The sequence below is a fragment of the Falco punctatus genome (assembly GCF_963210335.1).
Source record: "Falco punctatus genome assembly, chromosome: 3".
Lineage (NCBI taxonomy): Eukaryota > Metazoa > Chordata > Aves > Falconiformes > Falconidae > Falco > Falco punctatus.
The window spans coordinates 8,630,786-8,653,371 of NC_137582.1; the positions used below are offsets into that span (position 1 = coordinate 8,630,786).

The following is a 22,586-nucleotide window of genomic DNA, read 5'->3' on the forward strand; positions in this document are numbered from 1 at the left end:
TGTAGCAATAAACTTGCCAACCTCTGTCTGGGGTAAAATGACTTCTATGCTTGTCTCTTCCTTGTCCATCCCCAACAGCAGCAGCAGAGGTGGTTGTTCTTTATTTAGTCTGTATAAAACGAAAGTACAGCCACAGCTATAGAAAATGGAGATCTTACCACAGCCATACAATAATTTCTGTTCCAAATTACAAAGATTTTTATTTTTTTTTCTATCTATTATACTGTGTTTTCCCCTACTTCTTCAGAACATTTATTTTATCCATTAAGAACATGAGTAAATCTTGCAAGTAAATGCTATAACTTCATGTAAACTCAACGCATTTTTTAAAAGATTGCATTGGGACAATCCAGCAGAGACAATCACCATTCAGATTTATAATTAAACTGCTCCACTTGAGCAGATATAATTTAGTCTTGAGCTGTGGAAGATATTTTTCTTTTGCTTGTTAGTACATATGTGTGACGTTTTTATTAAAAAGAAAGCAACCAGTATTCTTGCGCAGTGCAGCTTACTGATATGTAAAATACGTATGTATCCATAATTTACAATATATACAGGTTTTCTCTGATTTGGTTCAGTTCTGCGTGGTGCCATATAAATGCTGTTTTAAATAATTCAAGCCTGAAGCCTGAATTCTATCTGGCACTACCTGTGTCTTAAGAACCTGCTTTTCTCCCATCCAGAGATCAATTGATTAAAAGACCCCACTGAAAGAAAATAACTGTTTCTGCAAAACTGCCAAAAAAGGTTTCTATTGGTCAAGCTGGAAGAAAATGCAAACCATGCAGTGTGTCACCTACCTGTACTGTTTCAGCATAATGAAATAAATACATACAACATAACCCTTTCCTATGCTTCTTCTGGAATCTGAGGAAAATCAACAGCTGCTCTGTGAAAAGGTGATTTCATTAATACAGCCTTTACAAATACTATTTTGAGAAAATCTTACAGCTGGAACATGGCTCACATGATTGCACTTGCTTGGAATTGAGACACCTGGGCGCAGAAGAATTCTTTCAGCTTCTCTGCTGTGCTTTCTGTTCCTGTATCTCATACACATTAAGCATTATTGATTCATGACTGCTGGATGATTTTGCATTTTATTTTGTGTTGTGGTATGCTTGTTTTCCTGGGGATTTTTTATCCAACTTAGGTTAAGACAAAGATATTAAAAATTCAGAAAGTAGAATATTTCACTCATACAATTCTGTGCCTGTAAATGCCCTAAAGTTATGCCTGTTATGTATGTGTTAAAATTAGTATTTTTCACTTCTGTGATAAGAACTAAGATTTTTTTTTTCCTATTGAGAACAGAGTTCATGACAATATGCCTTGTCACAGTGATGGGCAGGTTGAGGCAGAATCTTTCTACTCTGTCAGTTCCTGCCTGTTCTAGTGTGTCATAAACCAAAAAGAGACACCTTAATGGCCAGTGCTGTACGGTAGGTGTGATTAACAGAAGAGTTTTTTTGTATTTAATATAACATTAAATTTAAATACATGAGGAAGAGAGTTTTTATATTAATTTCCAATGCTGTCAGTGAAGAAAAATATTTGAGAATGTGGAAATAAAATGTATTATGGGAAAGATCAAAATGAAGAAAGTTTAATCAGCACCAGAAGAATTTAATAGGCCTTTGCTCTAAACCCCCCCCAAGATCAGAGTGGAACGGAAAAGCATACTGATATAAATAAAAAATGAAATAGCAGATTTATTTGCTACTTAAAGTTGCAATCAATGTCAAATTAAACATAAGCTTTTATAATCGGTTTAGAATCTTTGACCTCTCCAAAGCAATGGACTTAAACTGCTATTCTTTCAGCATATGTTTCCAACATTGTGTTTACTCAAAAACGAGGACACCCAACAGATCTAGTCTTTCTTTTCATGTCCTAACGACAGGAACTTGTTCTTTTAGATTTATGACAGAGCTACCATTAAAAGTACTTAAAAGTTGTGTATGTATCAGTGATTTTAAAAGATTATTGTTAATGTTATCATCTTTGAGACATACACACAGAGTCTGCAGCGTATGTAGACTATGGGGCAATGCAACAGGAGTCTGTATGGTGATCTGTGTCCTTTCATGTCTCTGCAGGTCAGAGAACTGTGGCTTCCTAAAGCAGGGTAAACCTAGTTTAGGGAGCCTTACAGAGGATGCGCTTCTAGGAACTACACTGAACCTCTGACTGTCCAGAGAATCTGTTACTAGATACTTTGCAGAGCTCAGCCAGGGAGCCAGAGTCAGGCTTGGGATTCCCTTTGAGTGTGGTCAGGTGCACCATTTCTACAACTATGGAGGTCAGCTAACTCCTAACCACAGTCCCCTAACACAGGACTCATTAATGGAAGAAGATAACTGTCTTCATGACTACTGTTCCTTTAAATTTTTATGAATGCATAGTTGAAGATATATTTCTTCTCCTAGTTGCAGCTGTGGTGTGGAAATGTATGCTGCTCCACAGTTACTGTCCTTCATATAGGATGCTGCCTCCTCAGAAGTGTATCTCCAGCAGGAAGTTGGAGTTTTCCATAATTAATTTCAGAAGAGCCAGACTTACAAAGCTGCTTTAATTAGATGGGGCAGTATGATATAAAGCAGTTCAAAGGAACTCAATTAGCTCCAGACATTTGGGTTGGAGGAGTAAAAGCAACCAGGGGAAGGAATGAGAAGCTATGCAGAGCCATTATCTCTTCCAGCATTGGATTTCATTCCATAGCCCCTGTTTGCCATGGCGGCTGTCAATAAGCATCTGTCTTTTTTTTCTGTCACTTCAGCAACAGGATTTCATACAGTATGCTGCCTTCTCTGTGACATATTCATAGCTAATCCTACAGCCTACAGAAAGGCATTCCCAACTGGCATCAGCAGGTCAATTCCTATGAGAGAAAATGGTTGTGCAACTGAGCGGCTGAAGTTATAGCATCTATGGGAAATTAAATCTCAAGAATAAAGCCTGTTCATAGTGTCATGACCCATTATTAGGTGAGATGAGGCATCTCATATATTGATCATGTTGGACTTGGTACTCAAGCATGTGTATTCTGATGCTAATGGTATATTTTCCATGTAAAGCCCAACTAGTTACCATATAAGGAATAAGGAAAATAAAGCATGATTTTATACCTTGTAGCTTAAGACATCTATAGAGTCTAATTCTACAGAAAATGGATCACATTCATACACCCTTGAAAGCAAATAGGTTTTGTCATTTCTTTTCAAAGTACAAACGCCTCATTTTAGACTGAAAATACCTAACCTTGCCAACTGCTTAATTTCAGTGACACTTTGTAAAATAAAGCTCCTGCTTGTTCTCAGCTTCTTGAACAGTGGTTATCTGGTGATCTTCAGAGAGACTATCTTCATAAATATAATTAGGTAGTCATTAGGGATTATAAATTCTCCTCCAATAGGTCTCTTACATTTTTTCTTATGAAGATAACATGTTTCATGTAAAGGCTTCCTAAGTCTCTAGTATCTATTTTTATTTTATTTGTTCATACAGCATATTTTGTATTTTCATGCATTGATCTTTTATATATGTTCCAGAAAGGATACGGCAGGGAGCATAATGCAAAATAATATATTACTGTCAGTATGTAGCATCCAGAGACACGCAGGGCATTTTTATATTCTTACAGTGATTCCTGTTTCAAGAAGAAATAGTACAATCATATGTACTACCTAAAAAGAGCACCACCACTTGATACTTACCATTTTAATTAATTACAGCAGTGCCATCGGGCGTTTTGCAGGTCTTGCACAATTAAATAACAAGAATTCAGAATGTGATTGTAATGATGTCTTTTCTTCATTTAGTTTTCAGAATTAAAAAAAAAAAAAAAAAAAAAAAGAAATATTTCCTTGAAAGGGAATACAAGTGTCTGCTGCTGAAAGCTGTGATGATTTTTCTCCAGACCTCTGTTTGTGGCCAATTCCCTTCCCTCATTTCTCAGTTTCAGGCATCAACGTTATGCTCCCACTTAGCCACCGGGACTCCAGCCAGGCACTGGTACGGAGGGAGCACCAGTGCTTTCACAGATGTAAATCAAACCAGCTCCACTGGTGCCAACTGAAATGCATTAATTTGTAAGAGGTGATGTCTTGCACAGACTCCTCTGAACCAGAAGATAGGTTTACCATAGATTTGAAGCACACAGTAGTGAAAAGAAAGGAAAAGGCCACATCTGTGCATGAAGATGTGTGGCATGACCTCACCTTTCCCATCTGATGCACTAAGGTCTTTGGACTGTGAAGGTTTCAGATTCAATTCTCTGCTCTGTTCCTGTAAATACTTTGAAAAACTCTGAAATTAAAAAAAAAAAAAAAAAAAAGATGGTGAGATCATTTGCCACTGAGCTGTCATCAGCAGCTGCACATTTCATTGCAGCTGGTATTAGTTCAGCAGGATGTATAAAACTGCATTGAAGAAAGAAGAAATTAGAAATTGATAAATTTCCTCAAGTTTTGTCTTCCACTGTTGTCTAACGGCTAATACTGAAATTTGTTGTTGGAAGCTGTGATTATGTTGTTGCTTTACCATGGTAATGCCTAGAGGCCTCAGTCGATTCACGGTCCCATCAGCTGTAACCATTCTGCAGAACATTTCTCTCAAATGGAATTCAACATAACTGTGGCCTTAAACCTATCAACATACATTCACAGAGCACATCATAACGTGGTATTATATGGGTTCAGTAACAATAACATAATAAAAAAAACAACTTCTGATATTGATTCTTACTTTAAAGTTTAACAGAGAGAACCAGGACACTTTCCATATGTATCAACTCCAACTGAAATGGTGATGTAAAAGTCATCATCAGAAATATATGCAAGTTATAACTTACATAGATAATTACTTGTATGGTTAATCTATAAAGACATATTTTCGGTAGATTTTTATTACAGTATTTTACTAGTGCATTTTTTTTTCTTTAGCAGTATTTTTGTGTCTATAGGAAATGAAATTTCATTTTTAAAAGTACTAATTTTGGAATGTGCTTTTGCAAAAGTTACTATTGAAATCTGCATAATGTAAAAAACCCATACTTGTAGAGTTGAATTAGAAAAATAACAGTCCCTGACCCCTCAAGTCAGTGATGTTGATAGGGTTGAGGATTCCTTTGAATTGACCAAGTCAGGTACTGGTTTTATTCCTTGCTAATGACTTATTTACCATCATATTACTAAATGCCAACCACACTCATTATTGGCAAAGTCTGGTCTGACTTAGTATGTTTAAACTAAATCCCTGTGACAGAAGGAGATAATGTTTTATTTAATTGGGTAATCAGTGTTTAATTTAAATAAAGTTCAGCTTTATTTGCCAAACAGAAATCATTAGAAAAAGTGTGGAAAACCTTGTTATTTAATTCCTCTTGAATAAGAACATATTCTAATATAATTTGGACACTGTTCAAAAGATACTTCAAAATGCAGAACCATGTTGTCTATTACTATTTTTATAAAAATTAGACAGAAGTATGCAATTCATGGAAGTAAACATTTTACTAAACATAGGAAAAGAAACCATAGCAATACATCCCTAAGAAAATTAATCATGGTCATAAGATATGCACAGCTGGCTAGTTCAAATTATTTTTTTTATCCTTGGTATATTTTTATATACACACACACATACATCCTTTAATTGACATTTTTAATTACTGTTTAAAATTCTCGTAGCACTAAGAAAGCCTAGTCATGGAAGGGTCGATTGTAAAAGCCCTGTACAAAGCTAGTACAAAAACACCCCTTCCCATTGCAAATAATTTTCAGTCTCAAGAGGAAACAAAACCATCTTTTCCAAATAAACTTTAAAACCCATTCTTTTCTTTTTTTTGTTCCTTTTTCTTTCACCTCATAATTTTGCAGTTGGACTCCATGATCTTAAAGGTCTTTTCCAACCTAAATGATTCTATGATTCTATGATTTTAGTTATTACTTTTTTCCATGTGCTTATTTTACAACTTCTTGTTCATATGACCCATTTTGTAATAGTGTCCTAACTCCTCCCAGCACAAGCTTTAGCCTGCAGTCTTGCCTGATTAATGCATGAAATGACTATTCAGAAGATGCCCAAGGTAATTCATAGTTTTAGGATCAAGAAACATTGGTACTGAGCAGATTTGTGAGCAGATTTGTGAGCAGATTTTGCCTTGTCCCTAATTGTCCTTGGAGCGTTGTATGTAGGTGTGGGTGTGTGATGGAGAGGGGAGAAAAGAAAATATATTTGATTCCGTTTGATTAGCAGCAATTGCATTGTTGTTTTTCATTATTCAGTTTCCTGAATTAAAGTCTCTGAAAAACTTCCCCCCACCTCCCTCCAACTTTTATCTCAGCAAAAATTTCAACTTTTATATATATTTAGAGAGAAGGAAAAAAAATATATTTATATAAAAACACTGTGAAAGAATCTAATTACCTGTTTTTAAAAGGAACTTAGCAACCTGCGTAGACCATAAAGTTCTTGCTAATAGAAAATATGTGTAAAATAAATATCTTTTAAAAGGGCAATATTCCAAATAGAAAGTCTTCTTGGGTGGTTAGTATTAAAGATCTCTTTAGACTTATTTACACCCTCCTCTTATGTAGTGGGCATCCCTGTTCCAACACATAGACTTTTGCAGTAGAGGATTGCCAAAATAGCTGTGCTTGCATCCATGCTTTCCAAACAATAATGACTGTTTCTTATTTCCTCAGTTCAGGTTGTCATCCTGTTTGCAGTTTTAGGTAATAACTTGAGTTGACTGACTATTTTGCCTTCTCAGTTTTCATTCTGCATCTTACCCAAGAAAGGATTTGTAGACTGACTCAGTCTGGCATCTGGTATCGGATATGATTCAAGAACACTGTTATAGTTTCTGCATAGATTAATGCAATTTATTTCACAAATTGTCTCCATCTTATTATTCATACTTGATTTTTTTATCAGTCTTTTCTTTTGCCATATGTGTTATTGTTTGCACAGATTAGCAAGAATTATGGGATGATATGTCTTTGTCATCACAGAAAAATATTCATGATTTTCTGCACTAACAAAGCTTGCTGCAAAAAATGATTGATTTTACACTTGAGGTGGATTTGCCCAAAGATCTGACAACAAACTCTGTGTTAATTAGGTAGTGAGAATAACGGTGCAGAATTGAGCAAAAGTGCAAATGAATCCCTTGCATTTCCAAACCTTTGTGGCATTTTCAGTATCCAAAATTTACAGACAAAATGTAACAGTAGGAAAAATCCATGTGGATACAATCGTGTACCACCCAGTTGTAGTAAATTCAAGTAATTCTGAAACGTAAACACGTGTGGGGGATCTAGGTAAGATTTGAGCACTTGTTTGCCCTGTAGCTTTGCTCAAATAGCAGAAGAGCAAGAACTAGAAAATAAGTATAAGCAAGAAAGAGAAACAGGATACAAACCCAAAACTACTGCTGGACACAGTGTCAGAAAATCTGGTCTCTGACAAATATTCTGTATATTTTTCAGCACAAAAAATAAATGTATTTTCTTCCAGTGCAATGCAGCTTGTAATACATAAATCAGAGACACACTAGCAAGCACTGAGTCTTTAGCCTAAACTGCTTTCTTGAAATTTCAGGCATTGAAAGTCAGGATAATTAGTTTGCCCAAGTCCAACCAATGCTAGTTCCTCACTCTCCATCCTTCCATTTAATCTCAGTACTGTATGCCTTTGGTTATTGCAGAATTCAGTTCATTTTTAATTAAATCAATCAGCTATTCCCCTACAGTAATTAGGGACTTTGTAATGTTGAATTGCCTCACAAATAGCTCAATGTGGGTTGCAAATAGCATACATTTTTGCTTTGTTCAGCAATGGCATCTAAAGAAGCCTGTATCGAAATCAGCAGATTAGCAAGATTTGATGAATAAATACAATGTGACAGATCCCAGCTAATGTAAAGCAATACAACTTTGCTTAAATCAATGGAATGGTTCCTCGGTTATACTAGCTGAGTGTGAAGCACAGTAAACACATCTACAACTGTAGAATCTCTAATGCTGCCAGTTATAAAGTTTTTTTTCTCCAATGCATTTGGAAAAAAGCTATGCTTGTGCTTCTCTTTGTATTTCACTCTTCCTCTTAGGAGCCCTTGTTTTGCTTTTTTCTTGTTACACTTCTTGAATTTTTTCCCCAGCTAGGGGAAGCAACTATAATTATTTCTCTCTGGTATAATCCAAGTGTTCGGATAACACATGCAACGCAGCCTTATTTGTTACTAGTTGAACATAAACCCTTCAGCTGGCAATCAGAAAGATACTCAACCATCTCAGCTTTAGAGCCAAATCTGATGACAGGAGATGGGAGTAGAGACAATATTCTTGGCACACTTCTCTTTTTACAAATCACTGCTTTGAAACCACATTCCTTTGCTCTGTGATATTTTTACTTCCAGGAGTATGGAACAAGGTAGGCTTCACAGTAAAGCCCAGACATATTTTATTTAATACAGGGACACAGGGGAAGAAAATGGTGTGGTATAATTTCTAGCATTTTTTCTTTGAGCTTTGTCATCAACATTATTTTTTTCCACTTCATGTGTATCTGTTAGCCTCTATATAATAGTAGAAGGAAAATTATAAGTTTTAACTGATCAAGGTATAATGGAACAGCAGGGAACTTGTGAGCCACTTAAATTAAAATGATGAGGAAGAAATAGGCATTAATTATGTCAGGCTGCATTATCTTTTCATTTTGCAAGCAAGGAAATATTTTAACATCTCAAAAACAAAATGCTTTACTTCAGACTGGAAAGATAATTTAAAATCACATGCAGGGGGCAGCTAGATAAAGATCAGAATCTAGTATATTCACTGAGCAGGAATGATGAGATGAAAAAGTAGGCAAAGATAGGCTATATTCATGTTCGCTCTGTCCCACAAACCATGACCTCTTCCGCGGTCACAAGGACCTATTTTCAATTTCAAGGCGATAGCTATAAATGTTAATAATTGCCTTTACCTCTTTCTCTGTAGCTTAGCTTCTTGCCCCATTACCAAAACCATTTAGTTTCTCAGTAATTCATTTTCTACATAATCTCCTTTCATGTCCCATGTTTCCTCTATTGCGTTTCACCTTGGGCAGTACATAATGTAAATAAAGCCTATACCCATAATCACTTTACTATACTACTTAAGGGAATTCACTATTGAAAACTCTACAACCTGTGTCCATTATAGCAGATCTCTTTAGTTCTCATTAGATGGGACAAGCAGATGAATATTTTAGAAGCTATTTCAGCATCAGTGATGTAACCTTGAATATAGATTCAAAACATTTAGATGTATTTAAAGAATGAACGTGAAACAGATGAAGGCATTTGAGAAAGAAGTTAATCATACTGTATTTTGATTACAAAAATTCCTGTATTTCACATAGTGTTTAAGGCCACGTTACAGTAGTATAGACACTGATCAAATGGACAAAAATGTCCAAGAACCTATAGTCAGATATTTCTTTTTTTCAAATTAGAAATAGAGATTTAACATACTTATAGCCTCGAAAATGGGTATATTTGTATTTAAGGCAAAAATAATTGAGTTAAGGAAGGAATGATTGAGTCTTATATTATTCCAATGAACAAGAGAACTCCTAGCTTAACACTGACCACAATGTGGTTATCTCAGAAAGGACAGAAACAAGCAATCACCTCTCTGTGTAAGAGGTAGTATTTTTAATTCTGTTTAGCATTTACTGTAATTAAGAGGTCTATATTGTCTTTTTTAAAACCAGGTCTGAGACTGAGTTTAGGATTCTGTCAAGGTCTTTCATGTTAAATGAAAATTAGAGACTTCCCTTCTACTCTTTAGAAAACCAAATGCCTGTGAAAACTTTTGACAAAGTCATGTCATCTCATGTTTGTTTGATGTGCTTACTGGTGGTTTTCCATCCTTAGTCTGAAATTTCAGTTTATAACAAATTTAAAGCCCTGCTTCATTGCAGTTTTAGGAGTGAACATTATTCATGAAAGAAAGCAGGTGGAATTTTGAAATGCTTTCTATGCTGGGTACTAGATGGGGATAAAAAAAAATTAGGTAATGTGCTACTCATTTTTTTTCTTGCACTTAGGGGCAGTTACGGTCTTTGAAACTGGTTCCTCTAATGCCTTTTATTACATAAGAGAAAAAAAAAAAAGCACCTTCCAGCCTAGAAAAAGCCATTAATGTTCTTTTCCTCCCCCCCTTTTTTTTTTTTTTTTTTATTCTCAAGCTTCATTCAGACTTGGACAAGGGAGTGGGCACTGTTAAATATACCCTTTCAGGAGATGGTGCTGGCACGGTTTTTACCATTGATGAGACCACAGGAGACATCCACGCCATAAGAAGCCTAGATAGAGAAGAAAAACCTTTCTACACACTCCGGGCTCAGGCTGTAGATGTTGACACCAAGAAACCACTAGAGCCTGAATCAGAGTTCATCATCAAAGTGCAGGACATTAATGATAATGAGCCAAAGTTCCTGGATGGGCCTTATGTTGCCAGTGTCCCAGAAATGTCTCCAGTGGGTGAGTAAGAAGCTTTAAACACTTTGATAACTATTTGCAGATTACTTAATTGTCTCAATGTGCATTTCCTGCTGAGGAAAGAAAAAGAAGGCTGACATGAAAATGTATCTTCTAAAACTTATTATTAGAAATGTCTGGCTCTGTTCTTAGAAATATATAGATTACAGGGGTTTTTTAGCTTTATTTGCTTATTTAGAAACTCATTCTCCTGCAAAATGAATACTTGTCAGTCTTTGAGGACAGGAGGAGAAAAAAAAAATAAATTCAAGGCAGGTATCTAAGGTCCAGGAGTTCTGTGTACCCCCAAACCTGATATTTCACATAATGAAGTACATTCTTCTGTCTTCCTAGTTTATGTTGACTGTCTACTGTACAGAATTAGATGGTACAACAGCATCTTACCATTACTGTTCTTTTATTTGTGGCTGTTTAAGTCCTACAGCACTTGCATGATCCCCTAATTGTGAGTTAGGAGGCAATTATTTATCCATATCCTGCTGCTCTGTGGGTGTTGAAAGCAGTGATTGCCCTAACCTGGTGCTCCACAATGCAAGAATGGGAGTCAGAGAGGCTCAGCAAGACTGGCACAGGGTCTTAAAAACCTGATGTCAAAGAAAATATTGAGTGCATTGGATACTTAAGTTAAAAAAAAAAAAAAAAAAAAAAAAAAGAGAGAGAGAAGACTGACTGGAAACATGGTAAGTTTTAAAGAAGCTAGTATATAGAGGAGAGAATAATCTTCTTTCCAAAGAAAAGTGGACTGTAGTAAGGATACTGAAGCACTTTTGTTTGAAGAGTTTTGACACCACCATAGACATTTGCTGGGAAAGACATAAAGAGCATTGATCCTGCTTTGGAGCAGGAGAATAGACTGAATGGGCCCTTCAGGTCTCTGCCTGATGGCTGATTCTGGAATGGTCCTGAGGAGTGTGTTTGCAACACAAGCACACTGCTTGTGTCCTGCTGCCAGATGGTACTTCAGGCTTCCCTGCAGGCACCAGAAATTAATTCATTCTGGGCTGGGAGGCCTTTAACTTCCCAATGCTAGTTTCAGCTTATTGCCATTTTCTCTCCTAAATTGTCTTTCCCCAGTACTTCACAAGCCAGCAGTAGTCATTTAATACTCCCTGTAGCTGCTAACAGTTTCAGAAGTTTTCTGACTCTTAAATGTGCAGAGGGATCCTGTTGTCCCTTCAGCTGTGCAGCTCAGGTGGTGGTGTTCTGAAAGACAATCCAGGAGACAGCTAGCTATTTACACGAGTTGTTACATGGAATTAGTGAGGTGGTATTTTAACTGTAGTGATAAAGAGTAGTAGAATGTGATAAAATGTGATACGAATAGACATGTAGAGGTGATCTTTTTAATCTCATACAAGTGTTGAGATGGGTTTAGTATAGTCACCCACAGAGGTGCATCTATAGATTCACTATATAGGTGCACTATTGTTCTTGCCCCTATAGAGATGCCTAGTAATATTATTGTTATATTATTTATAGATGGAAAATATCTGTTGTATTTTCAAATCTATTTCTGTGGCAAATTTAGAGAAAAAATTTCTCACCTGTGAATGTATGGTTAGTTATTAGATTGTTTTTGAGGCACTATCAGAGAGAAATAAGCAAAATAATAATGAATAATGCTGTTTACACAGTGGAATGCAGTACATGCATTCAGTCTCTCACTGTTCTCTCCATCTTCCTTTCTTATTTTCTTAAGTATGTGTGTGCAGTAGCAGACAAAATGCTAACAGTGGTATTATTTTGTGGGAAACTGTCTTCAAGGTGTGCCATGCATTATGGCTTTTACATTGACCAGCAGCTGCATGAATAAATGAGATGGCAACCGAATATGCTGTGTCACGCATACGTCATTTTAAAAGAAATGTTTTTCAATTTATTCTCCTTTGGGAGAACAGCAGCAAATGCCATGCCAAAGATGCATCCTCGTGATCTTCACTTTATTCAGTCACATTCACAATGTCTGTAAGATGTATTTATAACAGGGTTTTTGGGTTTTTTTTTTTCCTCTATAAGAAAATAAAAGATGGATGAAAATTGATCAGAAAAGTCAAGGCAAGGAAATTATGCCCTAAATGGAGGCCTAAACTCCAATTAGTGGTTACTAAAGCAGATAACAATTTTTGCTCTTAGGTTGTCTTGCAGCAAAAATATCCAGAAATACCTTCTGTCGCTTATCCTGTGCCAGGAGATTGTGAGACTGGGCCTTCTGAGATGTAGGTCTCTCTACTGTCTTGTTCTTACCCATGCTTTTGCTGCCTTGTGCAAGCACAGATTTCTCAAAGGATCTAAAAGTACTGCTGCGTATCATCAGTAGCATTTAGTTGCACCTACAGAGATGCCTAGACCTATGACTGCCCGAGGATGACATTAAAAATCACTTTGGTTTTTTAGTTGGTGCAGCATATGTTTTTTCTTGGCTTAGGCAAAACCCCTGATAAACTCTTTCTTTTATCTATGTTTTTACATTTTCATTTTCTAGTTGCTAGTTTTCAATTCCCAAATGTGTTAAACTTCATTTACTGTACGTTTGCAACAGTGTTTATTATGAACTGCACTCATGCACACTGTTTCCATGGTGGGAAATGCATTACATGACTTTTTTTCCCCCTTAGTAGTCATTTCTATGAGCCTGACAAGCTTTTGTGCCTAGTGACTTTTTATTATTTTTTATATTGATAGAGTCTTTTATTGTTGCATGACACTGGCATGCAAAGGTTTACTCAGTTTTGTAGTTTCTCCTAAGATTATTGGTACTAAGGAGCAAAGTATGAATGCCAGAGTTCATATTGAAAGGTGAATAGAGGGGCAGAGAAGTAGCTAATACAGTCCTCAAGACTTAACATCCAGAGTAAACAAACAGTATATATTCCATTTGGACAGTGAAATTGTATAAAACACCCTTGAAGTACCACAGTCTGCAGACATGGGAGGATTGCATGGGGCTGTGAAGTCTTGGGAAGAAAAGTGTCCTTCAGACCCCTCACACACAGTTTAGAAATTTTCATGGCTGCATTGTCCTCAGTTTTGTAATGTCTCTAGCCTCCGTACTAATTGCTGTTGCTGAAGCTTTGGTGGCTGAAAAAATGCCGTAGCATTCATCCTCAGATTCAGAGTTCCAGTCATCAAGTTAGAGTAAAACACTGCATCAGCTTTATCCTGGACCTCGGTGACTTTTTACTGGAAAAGGTAAAAAAAGACGGAAATTTGTAGGATCCTCAATATCTGGCTTCCTGCACATAGATATGATTTAGACATATCTGTCAGCTGTACACTGGGGTTTGTATGTTTTTCTCTCCAATCGATATGACTCCTTAAAAAAGATTATAGTAATGCATATCTTTTATCTTTTTTTGAAGTTATAATTTTAGGATTGCCATTTTTACTTAGTGGTGCCTTCCTTACTGGGAGCCAAATTCCTTCATATACTTTTTACTAAGAAAAAAATGTTAGCAGGATGTTTACAGTGCTCTAAAATTCTGATTTAAGCCCGCTACAAACTAGCATGTCTACGGCTTTTATGCCAGAGGCTTGAATGGCCAGCTAGCCTCACTCCTTCCATACGTGCACTCCAATTTGCTCATGTGTAATGGAGAGGACAGTCAATCATGCATACAAACAAACAAACGAAAAAAATATCTTCTTTTGAAAAGCCCCTTGGTTACCAGCATGCAGGCAACTGTACCTTTCTATGACTTCCATTATTTCTGGTACTTCCTAAGTGTGTATAGTTGCTGTATAGCTGCAGAAGGATATTGGTACTTCCAAAGCTGACAGTGTATTGCTCACCTAATAAATGGGATGCAGAATACTTTACAGCAAAGAATTTGTTCTGGAAAGGACAATGTCGTGAAATTCCTTGCAGAGAAACACAGCAGATGGAGTCAGATTACAATGCAGAACTAATATTTTAAAAACAGAGATTGCTATGCTGTTATCCTATGCCTAATAAGAGGCTTATAAAAGCTTAAAGGCTGAACTCCTAATATGTTTTTTCTGATATTTGATTGGTTTCGTCAGTGTCTTTATTTGAAAATATTGTTTTGATTTTATAAGAGTTCCAAAATGTAGAACAAACCAGAAATGGAAATTTATGTATGAGAACTGAAAATGGGGCTGTAATTTCCCCATTTATAAGTTAGTATTAGCAAAATATGTTGTCCTTAAGTACAGTTTAATCAACTGTGTTTTTGCTTCTGGCATCTGTGCCAGATTCTGTTGCAATACATACCTCATGTAAGCATGCAAATGTATGGTGAGTTTAACCAAGGTTATCCCCTTATTAAAGCTATTGGTTCAGATGACTGATTAGGGACATACCAGTGTTAAACACTGCATGTAAGGAAAAATCTTATAGCTTTTATATATTTATACATAAAAAATGTGCACAGAAATGCATCTGCATTTCTCATGCATTTCTTTCACTAAATATGCTGATTTTAATTAATTGCATGTATTACATATGACAAATTTATAACTTCTACTGTCAGAGTCTCATGTTTTCTAAGATCTTTCCTTATTCCTCTATGCTTATAAACAAACCAGCTAGGGCTGTACTAAACCCGTTAATTCCATAACAGATAGATTCCATATGTTTTCCCAGGCAATTTCAATTCATACCTTTCCACTAGATTAACTCTTTATTCCTTAGGGGTGCTCTACAAACTCCAGATCACCATAGCAATTATTCTGCTTTTTAGGTTATTAATTAACAAGTAATGGAATATGTTCACATTAAATAGCTGTATTACTGAATAGGCTTGAAGATTCTGTTTGAAACTGCCTCAGCTGTAACACTATCTTGTAACACTAAAGTGGTCAGTGGTACAGGAAAGTTGATACCAGGTTATTTTTACTGGGTACCCTCCATGGAGCAAGGCAGCTACTTGAAGAGTGTTACGGATTTGCTTCCCATGGTACTGACAGCCTAAAAATAGTCTTTCTAAATTTTCTGGCAGTTTTCTTTCTGAAGTGAATATGCAATTAGCTTATATTTAAACATCGACAAAGGCTTATATACATACTTTCACAAATGGAACATATATTTACTATATCCATCTATGTAGTTGCATGCAAAAGGATTAATTACATTGTGTGGGAAACTAACCTAATGAACTGGTGGGTAGGAACCTGCAGTCCAGTTGGGAATAGCTTAGAACCGTGTGCCTGAATGTAGCCTGAAGCTTACAGTGAGCAGAGGCTGGGGAAGAAAGGACTGTAAAGCACTGGAGCAAATATGGAGCCATCCTTCCCTTTATATAGGTTCCTAACTTCTGGCAATATTGTTTTAAGGACTTTCTCAAACATACCCAGGCTGTTGTGGAAGATATTAGGTTTTTGGATAGTTTTACACACAATCATGGAGAGAGAAGTGGTAGTATGATCTGTCAGTCCCTGTCTGCAGGCCCCCCGGCTCCAGCCTGGTCTCCATGCTCTATTCTGGTGTTATCAAGCCCTCAGAGACAATGATGGGAATTGGATGTCATATTCAAGATACACATATCTTGAATATTCCTGTTTATTCTCTTTTCCTTGCCCAACAATTCCCATCAATCATTTCCCCTTTTTTTGTCCACTGTTGATCACTGAGATGAAAACTTTGGAGGGTTCTCCACGGTGATGAATCTCAAGATGAAGAATTAATAGGCAACAGAGCTACAACCCACTTCTATGAAAGTACTGATAAGGTGTTTTTTTTCAATGCCTCTTACTTTGTATTTCTCAGATTTAAATCCCCTATCCCCAGTTACTTGTTACGTTAAGATTCCCCTGTAACACTTTGCAGTCAAGGTTTCATTTTGTCAAGATCTCACCTGCTTAAGTATTCTTTTGTACTGGCAACGTATGAGTTCAAATCCAAGTGAGATGCCAGCGGAAACCCCCCTCATATAAAGACCGGCAATTTATTCCTACCAGTTGATTTCTACTTTTATCTGGATATTATCTTAGAAAAAGCTGTTCTCCCTCAATCTATCCTTTTTTTTTTTAAGAGCCTTTGCTTAGGAGCTTGGCTAAAATATTTTTTGGAAATTTAGATACTGTTTACCTATGCAAGTAATCTAGAGCCACCCAAAACATTTAACAGGTTTTGTGAAGGGCAGTTTCTCTTCACAAAGCTGTACTGAGTCCATCCTTACAGTGTCATATCCACATGTCCTCTAATTTGGTAGTTTATTACAGACTGTACAAGTTCATCCATCCCCTAGGTCATACAGACCACACCAGAAAAGTTCATGTCCCATCACTGTCTTTCAGTTCTATGTCCCGGGGCTATGTCAGATTGCAGTTTACCCATCACAACGGGTGTTTTGGTGGTTTCTAACTTAGAAAAGCTCTGTTAATTACAGGTCTTGTCCTTTTTTTTTTTTTCTTTTTTCTTTTCTTTTTTCTTTTTTTTTTTTTTTAATTGTAAAAAGAAACAGCTACTGCAGTGATCATCAGATTAAGTTTTATCACCACTGTAGAGAGAGGTGAGTTTTAAGGAAGGAGCAGGTTATGGCTGCTTAGCCTTTTGTCCAAGAGTTTTTCCTCATGTATAAGGGACATTGCACAAAAATACAGTACGAAACAAAATAAAACTCAAAAAAAAATGAAACACTGAGGTGTTGAGAGAAAATTACAAGTAGGCAGTAAAAGCTTTTGAAACAAAAGTGTTTCTTCACATTACGATAGATCACTACGTGACTTAGGCAGCTTCCACTATTGTGAAAAACCTTCCAAACAAAATCCATTTAGACCAAAAGGAAGAAGAAAACAATACAGAGAATGAAGGCTTGTTGTTTAAAGGGTTATGGCTATTGTCATACTTACTGTGAGTTTCTTTTCATATACTGTGGCTGTTGGAAATTGTCAGCAAAATAAAGAAATTTGGCCAATACTGTTAGTTGAGGGAATCTATGTAAAATGAAAGCTGTGGCACACAGAACCTTATAAACATGTACACAGCAGAATGTCTGAGCAGCTTTTACTGTTAAAAAGGTGATACACTGTATAAATGTTTTCTGCTAGCTAGTTTCACAGTCCCAAAATGTCAGTATTAGTGCCGAATTCATGCAAAGCATTTGAGTCTTACTTCATGTATATACAAACCTACGTTATTATGTGTAATTGGAAATGGACAAAGTTAAAAACTCATGACAGCAAATAAAGCCAGTATGTTCCTATCCACATGCTAACTTCAGGTCAGTAGTGTAAATCAAATAACATTTTATATTTTATCACACCCAAGTCTTTTGATGCAGAGCCCTCTGTTAGGTTAACGAACCAATACTTTCTTTTTTTTTTTTTAATTAATTTTTTCTGGTGTTTGGGTTTTGTGTTTGTTTTTTTTTTTGTTTTTTTTTTCTCTCTCTCTAAATGTATATATTGGTATTTTTAATGGTGCTGAGTATTAGTTCTTTCAGTATATAAGGAGAGGCTTGTAATTATTAGTACAGTCTTGTGGTTTGCATAATCATCTTTAAGTTCAAGATATATTGCATTAGAGTTGTTGGGATTATGTGGGGTTTTTTTGTCAGTGATACTGTTGCTGAAAGATATTGGCATGTTTTAGTGTAGTGTTGAGAGACATAGGAATTGTTTTTATACAGGCACATAACATCCCTAAACATAAAACATGTATTGATATTTGTTTTAGTAGCCACTGATCAGCTGTAAATGTTAAAAATTAACAACAAGTTGCTCTTTCTTTACCACAAAATTACTTTGAACATTAAATATCTTTTCAGCAAGAGCTGTTCTTTTGGCCACCAAGCGGATTTAAACATTAAACATATTTTAAATGTATTACTCTTCTCAGCCACTGAGTGACTGTAAAACTTAAATATGTTTTATAAAAGCTGCTTTTCAAGCTACTGCCTGCATGGCTGTGAACATAATTTTTCCTTAAAGTCGCTTTCTAGCCACTGAGCTATTTTTTTTCTTATAAGCCTATTTCTATTTATAATTTTTCACAGAAGAAACAAGGGCAAGGTTTCACTGGCACAAGGCAGCTCTTCATTTACGACAAGTAATCATCTCCTAGCCATCTTCTCATAAAGACACTGCAGGTAATGAGAACAAGCCAAAATTTAAATGGATTTTTATGGATATTTTGCATAGATAGTGTGTGCATATCTAGTGTTCTTCTCACCCATTTTTCTGTATAAGTGCAGTAAACCAAAATAATAAAAGCAGACATGAATGATATTCTGTACTAAGATAACAGGTCTAAGGAATCAGTCACTGATGGATTGTGTGAATCAATCAAGTCATCATCAGCCCTAGAGGAGGACAAAACAGAAGGCAAAATAGTCTCAAGATTGCTAAGCAAATGGGAGTCACTAAACCAAATATGATTAAGGGCTTTAATTCTCTGTGCAGAAATAACTCCATGTGGCAAATTAGATGTAATCCTAGGAAGGCCTGGAGTGATAAGAAAAGTGTTCATGAGAATCTGGCTTAGCAAGAGCTAAGAGAAAAAAAAAATCACTGATCACAAATATTCTGTTAAGGACAAATTAGTCTCCGTTTAGAAAATCCCATAAGGCTTAAAGTCTAAAAGCAAAGACACTGCAGTTAAAAGTAATACCTTAGGAAAAGAAAGTCTACATAAAGCAGAGGTCTAAAAATATCTGCAGAATGAGGAATAGCACATACTAGAGTATCTTTAAATGACATGTAAGCCAATTAGTAGGTGTATCTGTCTGTCAACCATGGGTTTAGTGAATCCTAGATACTTAATGTTTCTCCTTATTTGTAGTAAGGCACAGCATAGATGGGCAATCTGGCCCAATGTTTGTCTCATACACCGTAGGCTTTTCCTAAGGAACCATTAAAGATCTTGTGGGAACATAAGCCTGACGTCCCTCCAGCCTTTGATAACAAAGTTTCTGACAGAGATGGTCGAAACCTTTCTACAAGAGCCATTTTTGCTAAGTTTCTGTAGAACTGAAAGATGCAAGCGTAATTCTGTCAAAACTTTTTATGAAAAAACAGATGGCTGCCTGGTGAGTCATCCCCCAGGTCAGCTGGTGACTGGCAAATTAAACAGGTGGTTCCCAAATTAGTAGAGAAGCATTCTTTATATCAGCCTGACAAGCCAAGCACTGCCTGGCTGAGAACCTGTAGGCCAGGCAGTCTTCTCAGGAGCTGGGAACCTGGCAGGTTTGTCTATTCCCTGATTTCTCTGCTGTGCAGTTGATAAGGCAGGTTGCCATGCTTCCCAGACAAGCTAGTCAGTCTGCAGGCTAAACAGGTCATAACTGAGTAGGATGAAGACTAATGGAAATGAAACCAACTGTCCGCTAAAAACTAAGCAGTGCTGATATTGTTTTCTGGAGTGTGCAAATATTTTATTTTTTTTTCCCCTGGAGTGAAGCACCATGAAATGAAAGGCCAAAACTATGTGAAATATCCCAGTTAAGCAAAATTCTACTGTCCAGACATCCTTACTTGCCCGTTATCTCTGGGCACCTTTTGTGCAGAGGCCAGCAGTAAAAGTGAAATCATTGAGGGTTAGAAAGGTGAAGACTGGAAACAGAAACAGTGCTGATTTCGGGCAGGTATGAAAGTAAAGAATTACAGCAGAGGAAGATGAGAAGCTTTACAGACTGTTCAGATTTTATTTCAGGAGCTACTGGAGAGGAATGTAACACCTTTAATACTGCTTTGGACTTGATTCAGATTGGCACTGCCGAAGAGACTGCTATCATTTTTGGTAACAAACCTCAGGACAGTCCTTTTATTTTCATAAGAAGCTGGAAGGATATTGATGCATAAATACATGACTTTCAAGGTATGAGTATTCCTATGGAGCAATCTTGAGGGAGCAGGGAAACAGCATGGAGCAGGCAAGGGGACCTCCAGCAGGGACTACCTGACACCAATTTGCACCAGTCGGTGACAGAGAATGTTGTTGCAGATACTTTCAGATGTGTAATTTCAGTTAAACATTTGCATCTTGGTAGACAATTCTTCACAACTGATGATTTTCACTGGAAATAGTGTGTTGACTGCTAGTCATCCCACTGAGGTTCACGTGAAGTTTTGGGGATAAAAAATCTAACTGGTAAAGGATAATACCATTTGTTCTGATCTAAAGGAGTATCCCAACTTACCTGAACTTATCTGAAACATGAGATAATTTTGTAGCTAGGAATCCCATATTGTAGGAACATCACCTTAGAAGCCCATCTATCTTCCTGTCTCTGTAAATGGACAGAAGTAGGGGATAGGAGTAAAGTTAAACACACATTTAGGCAGACCATCATGTCACAGTCTGTTTGGGAGTAGGTTGTATCCAAGCACAATTTACTTACTTATTGTCTAACTCTGTTAAAAAGGTTGTTTTTTGGGTTCACATGCATGTCAAATACTTCTCTGATCCCCATTTTGTTAGGTCTAGTGACTGTATATTTCCTCAACTGTATATTTCCAATCTACAAAGCATTTTCTTTTGTTGTTTTTAACAGTTTTAACTTCCAGTCTGGAAGATAAAAGATGAATAGCAATGGATGATTTAATTTTGGTATAATCCTAACTACTGTATAGATCTCTAGCATGCCACATCTTTTTGTCTCATTTCTACATTAAACAGATGAAATCTTTAAAGTTCTACGTGGAAAACTCTTCACGTCTCAACCACTTTCTCTGTTTGCCTCTAAGCCCCCTTTGTTTCTACTGTCCTTTTAGTGATTGGACAATGGTAATTGGTATTTTCAACAGTATTGAGAGAATTCAGATGAGAAAGATGCCTGAAGGGCAGGTTCAAGTCCTCAAGCCAACAAATTATGTTCTGGCAAGTGATGATACATACACAGATGCTCAAATTATCAGCCCCACGTGCTACTTCTCTGGTTCAGTAGGCCCAGATTCATCCACTTTTTCTTACTGCTTTCACTCCATATCACCTCATGCCTGAACACAAACCAAACCCTGTCAGATGGTTTTCAGCAGATGTTTGATAGTCCTGGGATTCTTTCATGGCTCTTGCATGTGATTCTCAGTGAATCCTCTGTTCACAGATTTTAAGTCCTAAAGCAATATTAATCACTGAGCATAATGTAGTGAGATGTAGAGCCTTACTGTTCTCACAGTGGATGTTCCTGTGAGCCTTTAAAAGATCATCCAGTTGCTAATACAGCAGGAGAGAAAAAAAACCACCACACTTCCCTCTATTTGAGAAGAAAAAATAGCTTTACTATGATATATTAAAGAACTTTGTTGTTCATTTTATTTGCAGTACTAGTGAAGGAATAAGGATGGGAACTGTTAATGTGGAGGGCAAGGCAGTGGCTGAACATACATGATTTGCTGCTTTTATTTTCCACGACCAAGATTCGAACACTGGTGTACTAGGAATTGCTCCAATATAATATGTTGGATTATAAGTTCCTACATCAGCTTTTCTTTGTAACAAATAAACAAAATCAAGTTCTAACCTTTCTTCCCAAAGAAAATCTTTCGTAAATGACCTGAAAGGTGCCAATATGTCAGGCTCTCTGCCTGAATGAAAAGGTGGCAGCAAGGCATCAGCTCCTTAAATTCCAAAATCCATACAAAGCTGGTAATTGAACTGGCAAGTTTTAAAGAGGGAACTTTTTCTTTGGGCCACTGCACAGCAATGAGATATCTCTGAACTGCTGATTTAAAGGAAGGATATGGGATAAGAACTGCAGCAGCACATCCTACTGATTTACTGTAGAATTGAAGTTGTGGCAGTTCAGTAATACCTATACTGCGATCTGGATGCTTTATATTTTAGCCACCTTTATCAATTTATTTTTGATAGCACAAGGGGACAGTAACAGTGATGACAGGATAGGTTTTATGGCAGCTGTAGTACAAGGGACTTCAGGATACTAACTGACCAGCTACCTTGTAGGGGTGTCCTAATGGTTCATTTCCAGTGCTACTGCTACCCAGGTTGTCTGCATTAAGGCCCACGTGGGCTTTCCTGCCCACACTGCAAATCTGTTTTATTATTTGGGTATTGACTTACTTGTGGACACCGTGTGTGATGTCAGTACTGCTATTCAACAGAATAGGTTTTAGA

At 36.7% G+C, this 22,586-nt stretch overlaps 1 protein-coding gene across 4 annotated transcripts in view; it reads left to right on the forward strand.

Moving 5' to 3' along the window:
- CDH12 (cadherin 12) overlaps positions 1-22,586 on the forward strand; it is a 321,664-nt gene that overhangs the window by 173,189 nt on the left and 125,889 nt on the right. For 3 of the 4 annotated variants that reach the window (XM_080377768.1, XM_080377769.1, XM_080377767.1), the window contains one exon: positions 10,240-10,534. The exons of the other annotated variant lie outside the window; for it this stretch is intronic. In XM_080377768.1, coding sequence (XP_080233894.1) covers positions 10,240-10,534 — 295 coding nt within the window. The remainder of the gene's footprint in view (positions 1-10,239; positions 10,535-22,586) is intronic. 4 annotated transcript variants of the gene reach the window in all.